Source organism: Gopherus flavomarginatus, chromosome 3, assembly GCF_025201925.1.
Source record: "Gopherus flavomarginatus isolate rGopFla2 chromosome 3, rGopFla2.mat.asm, whole genome shotgun sequence".
Lineage (NCBI taxonomy): Eukaryota > Metazoa > Chordata > Testudines > Testudinidae > Gopherus > Gopherus flavomarginatus.
This window is the reverse complement of record NC_066619.1, coordinates 48,944,407-48,960,897: the sequence shown is the minus strand read 5'-3', so window position 1 is coordinate 48,960,897 and position 16,491 is coordinate 48,944,407. Positions and strand designations below refer to the sequence as shown.

Here is a 16,491-nt window from a genome sequence, read left to right as displayed (position 1 = left end):
CCAGATCCACTTGAAATTGCAGGGAGAACTTAGATAGGCAACATGTAGTTATCCGAACAGAAATTAGGTCTGGCTACTGAGATTACAGTATCCTAGTTAGAAAGGGATGTAAGATCTATAAAGGGACTTTTTAAAAAAAAGATTGCCAGCAGTGTAATTCTAAGAGCAGAAACAGCCATTTTTATTATAGACAGAACTTCCTCAATAAGTTTGTAAAGTATACAGGTATGAGATGCAGTCGCTAAAATTTTAATTTGACCAAACATTTTTGTCAAGAGTTCACCTGAAATTCATGTTACTCTATCTAAAGACTCAGGACTTCCTCTGTACTTACCAGTTTTATTAACCAAAATAAAATTGGAAAACAAAAGCAAGTTATGGAAAGTAACACAAATACTTCCATGACAGGAAATAACAAGAACTGAATGTCTGAAGTCTAACTTGGGATGCTCAATATTTATCATAACTAATACACAAATTTAACAAATGTAATACATATAGTTATTCAGGCATGATTACAAAGCGTTAAATTTGCTTAATTCTATTCTTCTACCATGAGAAAATATTTTTTTGTCCAAACATGGTTCCATTTAAGGTAAGGTAAGTTTGTCCCAATTAGTATTTATGGACTGACAGTGACAATCAAAAATGAACACTAAAATTAGAAATTAAGGCCCAGATTCTGCAAATAATCTTATATTTAAACAAACAAGTCGTTGTTGTTGATTCCAGTACCGCTCTTGACCATGCTTGGTTGGGCTTTAAAGAAATAGGTAGATTCTTCAGTTCACGATGTAACGACTGTAGTCTTTTCTCGCAATGCAGGTAGGCTTCTCTGTTCATGGACTGAAAGGGTATATATGTCTACACTGCAGCAAAAACCTATGGTGGCCCATGCCATCAGGCTCGCAGGTGGGACCCTGCACTTAAGCCTGAACAGCCACATTACAATTAAACAGCCCCTTAGCCCGAGTCCCACAAGCCTAAGGCCATGGCTACACTTACATCTGTACAGCGCTGGGAGTTACAGCTGTCTTCGTACAACGGTGTAGGGAAAGCGCTGCAGTGTGGCCACACTGACAGCTACCAGCGCTGCAGTGTGGCCACATTTGCAGTATTTCCAGCGCTGTTGGGAGTGGTGCATTGTGGGCAGCTATCCCACAGAGCACCTCATCCCATTTTGGCGCCGTGGGTTGTGGGAAGGGGACGGAAGGGTGCGGGTCATTCTGCTTCCTGTCCCAAGGCCCCGTGATGCATCGCTTCGTATCCCAGCAATCCCTGTTTTTTCATCCATGTTTGGCGCCATTGTGAGTCTCTCAACGGTTTCTGTGCAGCGCGATTTCTGTGGAAAATGGAGCCCGAGCTGCTGAGGACTTTGCTGATGAGTGTCGCCAGCACATCACGTTTGGCAGTTGAGCTATTCCTTCAGCTCCAAAGTGACAGTGAGGAGTCCGACAATGATATTGAATCGCGTGACGTGTGTGACACTAAATTGCTTGTGGCATTCACAGAAATGCTCAGCACCATGGAACGCCGCTTTTGGGCTCGGGAAACAAGCACTGAGTGGTGGGATCACATCATCATGGAAGTCTGAGATGACGAGCAGTGTCTGCAGAACTTTCGGATGAGAAAAGCCACTTTCATGGGACTGTGTGAGGAGTTCACCCCCACCCTGCGGCACAAGGACACAGGATTGAGAGCTGCCCTGCTGGTGGAGAAGCGGGTGGCTATTGCAGTCTGGAAGCTGGCAACTCCAGACAGCTACCGATCGGTCACGAACCAGTTTGGAGTGGAAAAGTCGACCATTGGAATCGTGTTGATGCAAGTTTGCAGGGCCATTAATCGCATCCTGCTAAGAAGAACCATGACTCTGGGGAACATGCAGGACATTGTGGATGGCTTTCCACAAATGGATTTCCCTAACTGTGGAGGGGCGATATATGAGACGCATATTCCTAGTCTAGCACCATCCCACCTAGCATCCGAGTACATTACTCGGAAGGGGTATTTCTCTATGGTTCTCCAGGCGCTTGTGGATCACCATGGACATTTCATTGACATTAACACAGGCTGGCCTGGAAAGGTGCATGATGCACGCATCTTTCGGAACAGTGGCCTGTTCAGGAAGATGCAGGCCGGAACTTTTTTCCCAGACTGCAAGATCACAATAGGGGACATCGAAATGCCCATTGTGATCCTTCGAGACCCTGCTTACCCGTTAATGCCTTGGCTCATGAAACCGTATACAGGGAAGCTTGACAGGAGCAGGGACCGGTTCAACTACAGGCTGAGCCGATGCAGAATGACTGTGGAGTGTGCTTTTGGCCATTTAAAAGGGCGCTGGCAATCTCTGTATGGGAAGCTAGACTTGGGGGAAAGCAGCATCCCTGCGGTTATATCCGCGTGCTATACCCTCCATAATATTTGTGAAGAGAAGGGTTAAACATTCAGTGAGGAATGGACCTCCAAGGTTCAACACCTGGAGGCTGAATTTGCACAGCCAGAGAGCAGGGCTACTAGAGAGGCCCAGCACAGGGCTGAAAGGATTAGGGATGCCTTGAGGGAGGAATCTGAGGCTGAAAACCAACAGTAATGTTTGGTGCCTTGCACAGGAGTGAAGTGCAGTGGTTACAATGTTAGTAGGAATCTGTTTTTCCTAAATGATTTGCAGTGCCTGTTTCTTTCCTGGGCTATGGTATCTTTCACTTTCTGCAATAATAAAGACTGTTTTCAAAGCCAAGAATTCATTTATTGAAAAGAAAATAACTTTCTTGACAGACACACAACATTTTGGGAACCTAAAAGGGCAGGGGGGTGGGGTGGTGAACTGTACAGTCACAGGTTTGAATATGTCCTGTCTGGAGTGCTGTGCAATGACTGCTGCACTTCAGGATGAAAATACTGCATGGTGATGCGGGTTGAGTGCAGAGGGTAAGGGTCGTAGTTCTCAGGGCTGGTTGGTGAACGTACAGGTGTTGGGGGCAGCTGGTGGTGGTAAGAACCTGGATGCTGGGGAAGGGGGTTTTGAGCTGACATTGGGGCACAAGGGAAAGAGCTTTGGGATGGTGGGGGCCGGCACGTTAGTGCTCTGCCTGCATGGCTACGAGTGACTGGATAGAGTTCGCTTGGCACGCCAGGATGCTTATCAGCTGCTTTGTGCTTTTCTTCTTAGCCGCTGCATTTCTCTGGCGGAGCCTGCTTTCCCTTTCTCTCCAGTCCTGGAGTTTTTTCCTCCAGTCCTGCAGTTTTTTCCTGCAGTTTTTTACTCTCTCTGGCAGAGTGATCCATAACTGCTTTCAGCATGTCTTCTTTGCTTTTTCGCGGCTTCTTCCTGAGGTTTTGTAGCCTCTGGCCAGTGGATGATACGGACAGTCCAGTAGTCAAGGACACTGTTCAAAAGACAAAAATGGCAACAGTTAACACACGCTGCATTGTTTATAGTCTCACCCAGACAGTTATTCCCACACAGTGAAGGCGTTTACAGTCTTCACTTTAGCATACGTTTCCCATACCAAACAGAGCGCACCTAACCCACAGGAGGCAGGAAATGGTGAGTAAGAGGGAATGATTGCTTCAGGGATGTGCAGAGGTTTCTGTGCTTTGGGGAAAGCAAAGTACTGCAGGGGGCATCTACACTGAACACTCTCCCAACATTTTCCACAGGAGTTAATCCTGGAAGATATCCCGCTCCTGCGGGTCACCTGGGAAGAGCGGGAGGGTCTTCTACAGCAATGCAGATTCCGCCTTGGCCCCTATGCAGCTTGCCTGTGTGCAGCAATGGTCGTCCCACCCCTCGTGGCACAGTGGCGTGGACGCGTTAGCCTGACTGGGACAAGGACCACAGTGGCTCTCCCCATAAACTTGCGCAAACGCATTGCCCACGCTCTGGCTGAAACTTTTGAAGAGATTACCGAGGCCGATTACCGCGACGTGATAAGACCAAATCAATGGGCTATTCCACATCTAGGCATGCATGCATGCAGCCTTAACCCCCACTCCTCTCCCGAAACATTTCTATCCTGAAAATAAAAGCCGCTTACCGGTAACCCGCTCCTCTGCTTGTCCTTCACCAAGTACTGGCTGCTGCGACTGGCTACCTTCCTCCTGGCTTGAGAAGAGCTCCTGGCTGCATGCCTCCTGGGACTCCAGGGTGTCTCCCCCCACCACAGTACCCTCACTCTCAGTTTCCTCTCCCCCTCCCATCCTCCCCTCCCCCTCCCCCGCTCTGAAGTGTCCATCGTGGTCGTCGGATTGGCAGTGGGGTCACCTCCAAGTATTGCATCCAGCTCCTTGTAAAAACAGCAGGTCATGGGGGCAGCACCTGAGCGGCGGTCTCCCTCGCGGGCTTTGCAATAGGCATTCCACAGCTCCTTTACTTTAACACTGCACTGCACTGCATCCTGGTCATGGCCCCTTTCCAGCATGACCCTTGAGATCAACCCATAGGTATCGTAATTCCTATGGCTGGAGCACAGCTGTGACTGCACAGCTTCCTCACCCCAAACACTGATGAGGTCCAGCAACTCGCCATTGCTCCATGCTGGGGCTCGTTTGGTGCGTGGAGGCATGGTCACCTGGAAAGATTCCGATTGCACTCCACACCTGGCTAGGCAAACAGGAAGGGGATTTTAAAAATTCCTGGGGCATTTAAAGGGTGGGTCACCTGAGGCCAGGGCGGTAGAGTGCAAACTGATGAGCAGAGTGGCTGAACAGGCATTCTGGGAAAACTCCAAATACTCTGGAGGCCAATTACAGCACTTTTGGTGGCCACTCTTGCGGAGCAGCACTGCATCACCAGCGCTGCAATCCTTACACCCCAGGCAGAGCAGGAGTACAACCAGCGCTGCAGCCAGGGAGATACAGAGCTGTATGTGCCTTGCAAGTATGGACAGTGAGTAAGTTGCAGCGCTGTAAACCCACCACCAGCGCTGCAACTCTCCAGTGTAACCAAGGCCTCTGTCAGCTAGCATGGGCCAGCTGCGGGTTTTTAACTGCAGTGTACATACCCAAAGAGAGACAGTTAAAGATTGTGCCTGTTTTCCAACTGATCGTAGTGCTACCAAATAAGGGCTTCCTTGATGGTCAGCCAGTCTGTCCAGCTGTTGTTCAGTTTACAGGAGGGAAGCAAAGATTTTGAGATGAGTGGGGTTTTCTATCCAGAACTGAAGGGTGCATCCTGCCTGTTACATCAAAGAATGTAGGCCATAATTTCAGGATGGGGACCCGATCCCTGGGAAGTAGCGACTCTGAAATTGTTTTGGGAGTTGTGGCATATAATCAGCTGAACATGAGTTCCTAGTGCTATGCTGTGGCCAAAAGGACTAATGCGATTCTTGGACGGATAAACAGGAATCGTCATCACTCAGCTCCCCCTCTGTAAAGTGAGAATAAAGAGTACTTCCCTACCTCATCAGGGTGCTATGGAGGATAAAATCCATTCCTGATTGTGAGGCACTTGTTATGCAGTTCAGGAGGCAATCCAGACCAATGAGGGGTTGTATCACCGCTTACTCTGTAACCTTGGGTGCCTTACAATGCTTTGCTGCTCCCAGTCTGAGATGCTCACAACCAACTCACAAGCATACAGGTCACACTCTGAAATGTCTGTGTACCAGGTAGGCCTAGTTCAGCAGCCCTGAGCCCAGCAGCTTGCCTACAGCCCACACGCCCATTCTGGCTTCCACCAGCCTTGATTACAATCAGTAAGGTGTCCCCAATGCACACTCGGACCTGCATTTTTCCAAAACTGTGTGTGCTATAGTGTCCAGCCCTCTCCTAGACAGTTCAGAGAAATAAGGTTCATTTGCTGAGCTGAAGACACAAAAGCACATCACAGAGTATTAACTTAATTGGGGTAAATACACCCTCCCCTTTAAACACTGCATTGAATTTGTTTATAGTAAAAAAAAAGTTAAACAATAGGACATAAGTGATGCCAAGTAAAAGGAATAAAGTTAGAAAGGATTAAAAGCAAATCAAAGTGAAAACATGCATCTAAAACTTAATCTAGCAAGTTACAGGCTTTGTTCAAGAATGTTTCTCTCACCAATCTTCCTTCTTCTAGTCATGGCTGATTTTCCCTCAGTCAGGACCTTCCACAGAAGTACAAGGCACTGGCTTCCCTTATCTTCCTAGGTGAAAGATCTTGGCATAAGCGGGTTTCTCACCTATATTCAGTTTCCAGAGACTTTGACGCCCCCTTGGTTGAAACACCCACCTTTCTCAGCTTGCAAGGGCTCTGTTCCCTGTGTCAGTCTAGTGATGGATGCTAAGGATGGCTTCTGGTTTTGCTTATATCTTCCATAATTCAATGACTTTGTTTCAAGAGGCAGGATGACCTCATAATGTTTTTCCTTTTCTGTGGGCTGCCCCTGTTTGTGAATGGGGCTTCCATTGTTTTGATTCTACCATGCTTAATTTACATAGGACATTTGAAATGTTCACAGGATTCAGAATGGAAGAGTTTGGAAAGGGAGCTGCTTTGTGGCTGCTACTGCAGCCTCGTGGATATAGTAGCCCCATCACTGTGGTGTTCCCCCTTAGTGTGAGGGCTGAGGTAAAGAAGATACAGATCCACTGGCCCCTTTTCTTCCTGCTTCCCTTTGCAAGACTTTCCTGTGTACTAGGATGCAGGGAGCCCAGAACAAAGCTGCATGGTACACAGAGGATATGTACCCTTTGCAAGGAGTTCCCTCAGTTTTGACTGACCATCACCTGCTATGCAATGGAACTTCACTGACAGCAATAACAGCTGTGTTCAGGGCCTTCCACAATTACGGTAAGGTGAGATGAAGTAGAATTTGCCCCATATGGCAGCAACAATCAGTTTTCAGAGTATAAATGACGTGACTGGCATTAATATTTTACATTCTGAAAACCTAATGAATATATATATATACACACACACACTATTACATAAAATGAATACCTGGTAAAGGACTATTGCTGCTGAAAGAATGAACTTCCTATGTCCCAAAGGGTAACGCATAACATAGCACTAACTTCATGAAAGAAAGTATGTGCTGAATGAATAAATACAATTTCTGTGCACCAAATTGAAATATTTTAAAAACTGAGCACTTTTAAATGGACACCTGCTAATCTTAATGGAGCAACATTTTAAACTTTTAGGAGATTTGTATACTTTGCCACTGACCTTAGTGGGAATAGGGTTGGGAAAGGAAAGGACTGATGTGTATGAAGTGTACGGCTATGACTTTAAAGCTGTATTATGCGGGGAAAGAAATTATCTTTCTTTCCTCTAGATGGTGCTGCTTTAAAATGGTTTGCAGTTTTTTAAAGGTCACATTTATGGGAGGGAAACTGGCTTCTCCCTCTCTGATCTGACAACTTCCAATTTTTAACTCATCTTAATTAAGATGTTCAAACACATGATTGATTTTTAAATATAAAGCTTGTGAATTGTCTTTACTTAAAGAGTTCAATCCTGCTGAGCTTATTCTAGGAGCTGCTGGGTGGATTCTCAGTAGCCTTAGCGTGTAAAAAGTACATAATACCTGGTTCTGACTCTCTCCACATGCACAGACCCGTGGACCCTCAGAAAAAACTTCTCAGAAATGAAGGACAAAGAAGATCACTGACTGCAATTACTACTACCACTTTCTGTGCAACTGAAGGATGAGATTTAGGGACTCAGTCTCAATTTTTCCAGTATCTAATCCTGGTTCTGACACTTGCTCTTTGATCCTGGTAAATCACTAATATCTTTGAGACTCAGTTCTCCCATCCGTAAAATGGGGCAGATATTTACCTAATGAGCATTGTTAGGCAATACTGGAATGCCGGATTACAGGATCCCAAAGAGCGTGCTGTATTCTGAAGCTCACAAAGGGTCTAGAAAGAGAGGCAGACCGCTGCATAGATTTCAGGATGATTGCAAAAATGATTTATATCCTTTGGAATCTCTGTGGATGACTGGGAAAAGACTGTAGAATGCTGCTCTGGTTGGCAGAGTCAGCTAATAGATGGAGCAAGGTGTTGCGAGGCAGACTGGATCAGATTTTGTGATGACCAGTGTCTGAGGAGGAAAGAATCTGCTGCTCTGATTCAGAGCATTGCTAGTGTGTGGGTGTGCACTACCTGTGGACAGGACTGCCACTCATGTATCAAACTCAGCAGTCATCAAAGAACTCATCAGCTCATAGACCATGTTCTGTGAAGAGCAACAGCGCCATTGATTGTTAGGCAAATAGGAATGGCAAACAAGGGAGTTCTGGAGGGAGTTTGAGAGAGGCTTGCTTTTCAGGTGTGATTTGAAGTGCAAGAAGAAAAGATTCTTGAACTGTTACTATGGAGCCACTGAGGAAGCAAAGAAACCAGAAGGAGGGCTGTACAGTTCATAACTACCTGATGCAAGAGAACAAAGCAGCTTTCTCCATAGCTGGAGGCAGACTAGTATGGGCAGGCTTGACCATCAGAGAGGACGAAGAGGGATTCCACACTGTTAGAAGTTTCCAGTAGTTACCAGAGCCTGAGCATGGAAACTGAGAAAGATATCTGTGAAGATCCAGCTGGTCAAATAGATGGAGAGGTGTACAGGACACAGCTATGGATGGCTGCTCAGCCCAACACACAAGACCATTAAGCATGCTCACAAAGATCTCTGACCTGTCAAGGAAGACAGATGATCCTTCTTGTGGATTTTGTTCTAAGAAGAATGGAAAGAACATTATGCAAGAGACAGACAAGAGGATGGTGTGGTGTTTTCCCAGAGCTAAGACAGGATATGTGACTGTAAGACTGGATAGGCTTCTGAAGTTGGAGGGCAAGGATCCACTGGTAATAATACGTATCTGCACTAACGATAGGCCACAGAGCCAAGGGGTGCCAAATGGACCATAGCCCAACCACGTTTTAGCCTGGCCACATCCTAGTGGTGCTTCAAACCTGGATGCCAGGTTGCGACAGCACTCAGTCAAATTTGGCTCAGCTACTTGGGCTCCGTCATGATGGTGTGGCAGCCAGGCCAAATCTGAGCGAGTGGCATTGCTACCTAGTACATGGTGTTACAGCAGCATTCAGAATTGGCCTGGCAAATTTGAGAGACCAGCATTATGACCTGGTGCACAGGGACTCATCACCACTACCCATATTTGGAGCGGGGTTCATGGGCTGGAAGGGAGGGTGATCAGGCTGCTGGTGTGTGGAGGGGTGTGCCTGAGAAAGGAAGAGGAGGGTAAAGCAAGAGGTGATGCAAATTTATGCCCTTATATACACCCAGCCTAAAGACACTCTGCAGCCCCTGGCACTAACACTGTTTCACAGGATACCTCACAGATTGGAGACAACTTCAGAGAACCTGGAAGAGTGCTGAGGGAGAAGAATGTCCAAGTGATCTTCTTAGAGATCTTTCCTGTCCCACAAGGAAAGACAGACAAAGAAAGAAAGGATTCTTGACGTGAACCACTGTCTAGGTAAGTGGAGTAAGGTCGAGGGCTTTGGTTTTCTAGAAGATTGGAGTTGGGATGGCCTCCATCTCAGTAGAATGGAAGCCAGCCTTTTACAGGATTGGCTGGTTAAACTAGTGAGGATAGCACTAAACTATTTTAATGAAAGGGAAGGATGAAAAAAGGAACAAATGAGCACTCATTTAGCACCGAAATCAAGAGGTTGAGAACAAAATTAATCAAAGCACCAACAGATGCAAAGAAAAGATATTTTTTAATTGCATATACACAAATGCTAGGAGCCTAGGTAACAAACAAGAGGAACTGAAAATTTCCCATTTATGAACATATGTTCAACCTAGTCGGTATCAGTGAAACCTGGTAGGAAGACTCCCATGATTGGAAGGTTATAACTGGTGATTTTAGCATATTTAGAAAGGACTGAGTGAGCAAGAAGGAAGGGGGAGTATCATTCTATATAAAAAATGGCATTACCAGTTTCCAAGTAATGACAGCTGAGAAGCAAATGATCGTGAACGCTTAAAGATCAGCCTTCTAACAGATAAAGCACATGATGGGGGTATTCGTCGGTGTCTGCCACAGACCACCAAATCACACTAGAGAAGAAGATAACTGGCTCCTTAAGCACTTATTTATAATATGTAAGTAAAAAAGTTGTCTTATCATCATGGGGATTTCAATATGAGTGAAATGCTGGCAGTCTCATGCTGCCAGTACTGAAATGTTTTTGGAATTTCTAAATATAGATAATTTTCTAACTCAAATGTTGCATCCAACATAGGGGAATTTTATGCACAAGGCAAAAGTGATCATGATTTGATCACTATCCTGTCTGCACATTACAAATAAGTCCAAACCAGTAGTGCTTTAAAAGGGCCAATTTCACAAAGCTGAAAATAATTATGAGCCAAATCAATTGGGAGAAAGAACTGTAACAGAAAAATATGAATGATAATTGGGAACTGCTTCAGAATGTAAAAAAGATAAAAAAAATAGTATTTTTCAATTCATCTCACACAAGTACAGTAGTGCAATATCTTTATCATGAAAGTGCAATTTACAAATGTAGAATTATTTTTTTACATAACTACATTAAAAAAACTGCATTCAAAAACAAAATTTCAAAAACAAGTCCACTCAGTTCTACTTCTTGTTCAGTCAATTGCTAAGACAAACAAATTTGTTTACATTTAAGGGAAATAATGCTACCTGCTTCTTATTTACAATGAAAGTGAGAACATGTGTTCACATGGCACTGTTGTAATTGGTTTTGCAAGGCATTTATGTGCCAGATATGCCAAATAGATATGACCCTCATGCTTTGACTTGTACATTGCAAATATTTGTAGTAAAAATAATAATATAAAGCGAGCACTCTGCACTTCAAATTCTGCATTGTAATTAAAATCAATATATTTGAAAATGTAGAAAAACATCCAAAATATTTATAACAATTTTAAATTGGTATTCTATTATTTTTAATAATGTGATTAAAACTGTGATTAATCATGATTAATTTTTTAAATCTCACGATTGTGATTAATTTTAAATATATGTTTAGTCCTACTAAAGTAATACTTACACACTTTTCTGAATAAGGACGATTTAGGCATGTATTTAAGTGCTTTCCTGAGTCAGGCCCTTCAACTGGTTTACACTTGCATGTGATTCACCAAAAAAGCCTTATCTGAAAGAAATTATCGTGGCAGGAATCAATGTAATTTTAGACCAAGAAGTTGCTCTGCAAATTACATTTTTCAGCTGTGGAAAAAATTGCATTAATGTCTGTAAATGAGCCATGGGGGACATTACAGAAGATCATAAAATTGCATTATGATTATATTAACTGCATTTGATTCAGTATGACAAAAGCTTGTTTCACTGCTATGTTGATGTCTTACTGAAAAGAAAATACAGAGGCATCTGTTATTAGATTCTGATATTCTTTTAATGCATGTGTAACTGTGCAAATAAAATAAATTACTGTTTTATGTGATATGTTCAATGGACCGGATTCATCCCTGGAGTAAATCCACTGACTTAAAAATAAAGACTATATTTGGCCCCATATCCACAACACAGCAGTAGACAAATGAGTGGAGCTTTTCTTTTTCTGTACTGTTAGGGGAAAATCCAATAACAAATGAGTTTATTGTTTATTATTAATGTGGCTAGCAGATGGAAATAATTGCATTCATGTCTTGTCATTCTCCCTTTCGGCGCTCAAAAATAAACTATTGTGTACATTAAAGAACTGATCCAAGGAGGGGGAAATATACTAAAAAATCATCAAAACAGGCATCTGTTAAATATTACATGTGATACACTAATACACAAACAATACTGCAAAGAGAAAGACTACCATCAGCCGCTGCACCCCTACAAAAGTACTGTACACTCTTCAGAGCAAAGACTGTCTGCCTATCCATTTGTGCAACACCTAGCATAATAGAGACCCGATTCTGGCAGGAGTTTTGGAAGCTACTGCAATAATAATTAATCATTACTTCTCCTGTTGCTTCAGGTCAATGCTAGCACATCTGTTTGCAGGCAATAATTACTAGGGGTAGGATATCCATAGGCACCTAAGGGAGATTGAGGCACAAATTCCATTGAACTTCAATGGAATTTAGGTTCTTGAAAATTCCAGCCGAGACTTCTAATACATTAATATAGTGTGTGATGATACATATTAGATATATATACAGAAAATCCATGTGTCTGTGAGATGGAGGTATTTCGATATTTTGCAAACAATCCCCATTCTCTGCATTTAGGTTGTTTCCTCCTACATCCATTGCTTCCATGAAGAAGTCCTCCTGTTATCTAAACCTTCATTTATTTGAGTAAATCAAATGTCCCTGGGATGGGATGTTCACCCCACACCAGCCCTGAAAGGGTTAAGGAAGCTGAGAAAGGGCCACTTAGTGTGATAGGCCACACAGGAGAAGATTAGGCTGGCAAAGCAACCCTGATTACAAGATGAAGCTCAGCTGAGCAAGTGTGGGCTGAGCTAGTAAAAAGCCAGGAAACAGCAACAGAAATGGCTGCAGTGGGGGAGCCTATAGCCACTCTCTGGACATTAGAGAGGGAAAAAAGGAAATCCCAAGATGTTATGGGATACTCATTCACAGGAGGCGGCACCTCTTCCTGGCTGTTCTGGACATTCGCTCTCTTTCATGTCCAACGACTCACCTTGCAGGCTCTCAACTCACTGTCCTCTCTCTCTGCAGCCCCTTTCTCACTCCAGGAGCTGCAGGTTCTCTTCATGACTTGGCCTTCTGGCCAGGTCATTATGTGGTTTCCCCTTCTAGGGTGCAGAGCCTCACTGGAGCCGCTGTCCAGCCTATGCCACTCCAGCAGTGCTGGTAGGGGAATTCAGGCCTCCCACTACTCCAGCTTCCAGACCAGGGATCCTACAATATTCAGCCAAGGTCTGCTCAATTCCTAACCTTGCTGCTTTCTCCCTGGGCTGCTTCCTGGGCTGCCTCCTACTCTTCTCCACCCTTCTCAGTACCTCCTTCCCACAGGGACAGGCTCCTAGGGGTTCTACTCTTTCTTTGGGCTCTCTCCTTCCCTCTGTAATGCACAGAGGGTGTCTGCAGACTTACTCAATGCAGCCCTTATACTAGCCCAGCTCACACTTGCTCACCTGAGCTTCATTTTCCAATCAGGAGTTGCTTCTCCAGCCTAATCCCCTTGTGGACAGCCTATCACACTTATTGGCCCTTTCTCAGTTTTCTTAACCTTTTCAGGGCTGGTATGGGGCGAACACCCCATCACAGTCCCCCACTCCTTTTGAATAGCATTATTAGTTCCTGTTTGTATTCTGACAGCACCTAAATACCCCAGCTGGAGCTGGTGCCTCCTTGTGGTAGGCACTCTACGCACAGACTAGGAGACAGTCCTGTTCGGAAATGCTTAACCATGTAAAACGCAAGACAAATCGATACAAACAAAAGGTAATATGTCAAAAGTTCAGTACAATTTCCCCTACTTTCACTCGCATAATAAGCCAGTGTCCCCCTCACATACACTGTTGAGCTGCCAGTTACATTCTCTCACAACCCTTGCCTACCTCAACCATCCTCTTTTCTTTGCACCTCCTCCCGGCAGGAAGATACTCCAGCTCACTCTGTTTAGAGGAGTTCATCACAAAGCCCCACTTCCCCCACTCCCTAGGTTTGGCAGGATTGCCAGCCCTGAACATTCCAAAATCATGAGTCAGGCCCTACAAAGTCATGGAAACGTTAAAAAGTAACACAGTGGGAGTTCTTATTTGCCTTTTGGGTTTTGAGATTTTAAGATAAACTTGAGCCATGTTTTCAAGTTTTTCTTCACAACTTTAGAAACTTAGTTTAAAATATGAAAGCTGAGATTCTTGCAAAATGGTGAGGCAAACTGATGAGTCTCTGGGTGAGCCGGGGGTAAGGGGCCGGGGCTGGGGGGGTTGGATAAGGGGCAGGGAGTCCTGGGGACAGTCAGGGGACAGAGAGAGGGCAGAGGCTGGGGGAGGCGGTCAGGGGACAGGGAATGAGGAGGTTGGATCGTGGGCATTCTGGGAGTCTGTCTGGACTGAGTGGGAGGTGGGAGCGGTGGATAGGGGTCGGGGAAGTCAGGGGATAGGGAGCAGGGGAGGGGTCCCAGGGTGGTGATTGGGGTTGGGTCTCTGGGGAACGGTGAGGGGACAACAAGCAGGATGGGTCAGGGATTCTGAGGGGGGTGGGCAGTCAGGGGGCAGGAAGTGGGTGGGGGTTGGATAGGGGGCAGGGCCAGGTTCTTTGGGATGTACAGCCTTCCCTACCGTAAAGCTCATTCAGCAGTTTGAGGCTTGCAGAAGAGCCAAACTGTTAGCTTTTCCATTAGGGCTACCATCCCTTTCACTTCTCAAATGCCAAATTGTAGTCGATATTTAATTTCAGTGCCATAGGGAGATTCATGTCGGGGGAGGGTAGCTTCATTTAAAATTAGCCACACCACCTATCTCCTTCCCAGCCCTACCAAGGGAGCCCCCCCCCATCCCCTGCATTCCCTGAGGCTTCAGAGGGGTTAATTCATTGGTTCTCAAACTTTTGTACTGGTGATCCCTTTCACATAGCAAACCTCTAAGTGCAACCCCCCTTAAATTAAAAACACTTTTTTATATATTTAACACTACTATAAATGCTGGAGGCAAAGCCGGGTTTGAGGTGGAGGCTGACAGCTCGCGACCCCCAGTAATAACCTCATGACCCGCTAAGGGGTCCTGACCCCCAGTTTGAGAACCCCTGGGTTAATTCAATTTTAGCACCCTGTGTCCATTCACATGCATGTGCTAATTTGAGCATTTCAGTTTTCACAACATAGGCTCATCCCAGATTCTGGAACAAGCTCAAATGCTCAGTTTGTGGAGTATGTACATAAGCTACACTAAAAACAATCCCACAGTAACCGTCTCCAGTTTGTGAGGGACTCCGTGGAGCCAGTTTCTAGGAAACAGATAAATGCATGGAGGTTAAGTCCATTAATGGCTATTAGCCAGGATGGGTAAGGAATGGTGTCCCTAGCCTCTGTTTGTCAGAGGGTGGAGATGGATGGCAGGAGAGAGATCACTTGATCATTACCTGTTAGGTTCACTCCCTTTGGGGCACTTGGCATTGGCCATTGTCGGTAGACAGGATACTGGGCTGGATGGACCTTGGTTTGACCCAGTATGGCTGTTCTTATGTTCTAACCTAAATGAACCCAAAGTTATGGAGACAGATATGAGTCAAGGAAGCCAGCAGAGTATCAGAAACCTGGAAAAATCTCTGATTGGATGGGCTCAGGCGATGGTCACAAGCTGAGGTGGTTCAAAAATTTTGGATTTTTTTTAAGCAGAATTTTTTTTATTGTTTCTTTAAACAATCAAACACAGCAAGCAGCAAATATTTGGCCACACACTTCTGAAATCTCAAACCATATTCAGGTTTCGGCAGACTAATTTCAGCTTTTCAATTAAAAAAGCCACAACAAATTTTGAAGGAAAGCAGACATTGTCCGTGATTTCTTTCTGCTTTTTAAAACCCCCTAGTTTTCAATTCAAAAAAAGTTTTGACAGAAAATATTTGCCCAACGCTTTTAATGAGCTTTAGTGCCTTTTAGCACTAGCTGATGCTGATAACCAGTGATACCTCGTAAAGAAGTTTTCTCAAAACTGGGTTTGTGCCGAGATGTGGAAGGCTTACTTTTCCCAGGGCCGCCCGTGGGGGGGAGCAAGTGGGGCAATTTGCCCTGAGCCCCACAGGGGCCCCCACGAGAATATAGTATTGTATAGTATTGCAATTTTTTTTTATGGAAGGGGCCCCAAAAATTGCTTTGGCTCAGGCCCCCTGAATCCTCTGGGAGGCCCTGGGGGCCATGCTTTGCCTCCCCTCCCCCCCATCACCACCCCAGCAGCTGTGGCTGCAATAAATGACTCTGGTGGCCACATGCAGCCATGATGGCCACATTTGAGTAATACCACTTTAATCTCATTTTGTCAAGTTATTATGGTCTCCTAGCAGAATGCTAGGCAATGCTGCCATCTGTTCAACCATGTTGTGTATGTGTGCTTTTGAAACAGCAGTTGTCTAAGTAAGCTCTTTTTTGACATCAGAATATGCGTACAGGAATTTCTATGTGCCATTTCTGCCCTCTCAAAGATTATTTCCTTTCCTTTCTGCAACATTTTAAGCAAGTTCACACACAATCTAAACAGGAGTAGTTGCTTTAGAAGATATAAATCTTGTTCTCTCTAGCTGCTTCTTGATTTTCTTTCACTTATTTGCTATGAACTTTTGTTAAAAGCTGCTGTACAATCTCTGAAATTCTCTTGATTAGTTAAAGCAATACAGATACCATTACTAATCATTTTATAAGGCTTTTATCATGTGCCTACTCTATGTTCTGGAGAATATTTTATCTGGGATTAACAGTTTGTCCCATGTAAATTTTAGACAAATCAGTTCATAATTTCTGTTAGAGTGAGAGAAACCATAAAGGACATACTGAACTTTAAAGATCAACTGGCCACTAGGGGACAGCAAGTAATCTGCTATTGTGA

The 16,491-nt window shown here is 44.6% G+C and overlaps 1 protein-coding gene across 1 annotated transcript; it reads right to left on the bottom strand.

Moving 5' to 3' along the window:
• Positions 1-2,743: 2,743 nt before the first annotated feature.
• LOC127046934 (uncharacterized) lies at positions 2,744-6,808 on the bottom strand. The gene is made up of 3 exons (XM_050944615.1): positions 4,664-6,808; positions 4,041-4,574; positions 2,744-3,389 (listed from the first exon to the last, which is right to left on the bottom strand). The coding sequence occupies exons 1-3, from the start codon at positions 4,790-4,792 to the stop codon at positions 3,381-3,383; spliced, it is 672 nt and encodes a 223-aa protein (XP_050800572.1). The 5' UTR covers positions 4,793-6,808; the 3' UTR covers positions 2,744-3,380.
• Positions 6,809-16,491: the final 9,683 nt, after the last annotated feature.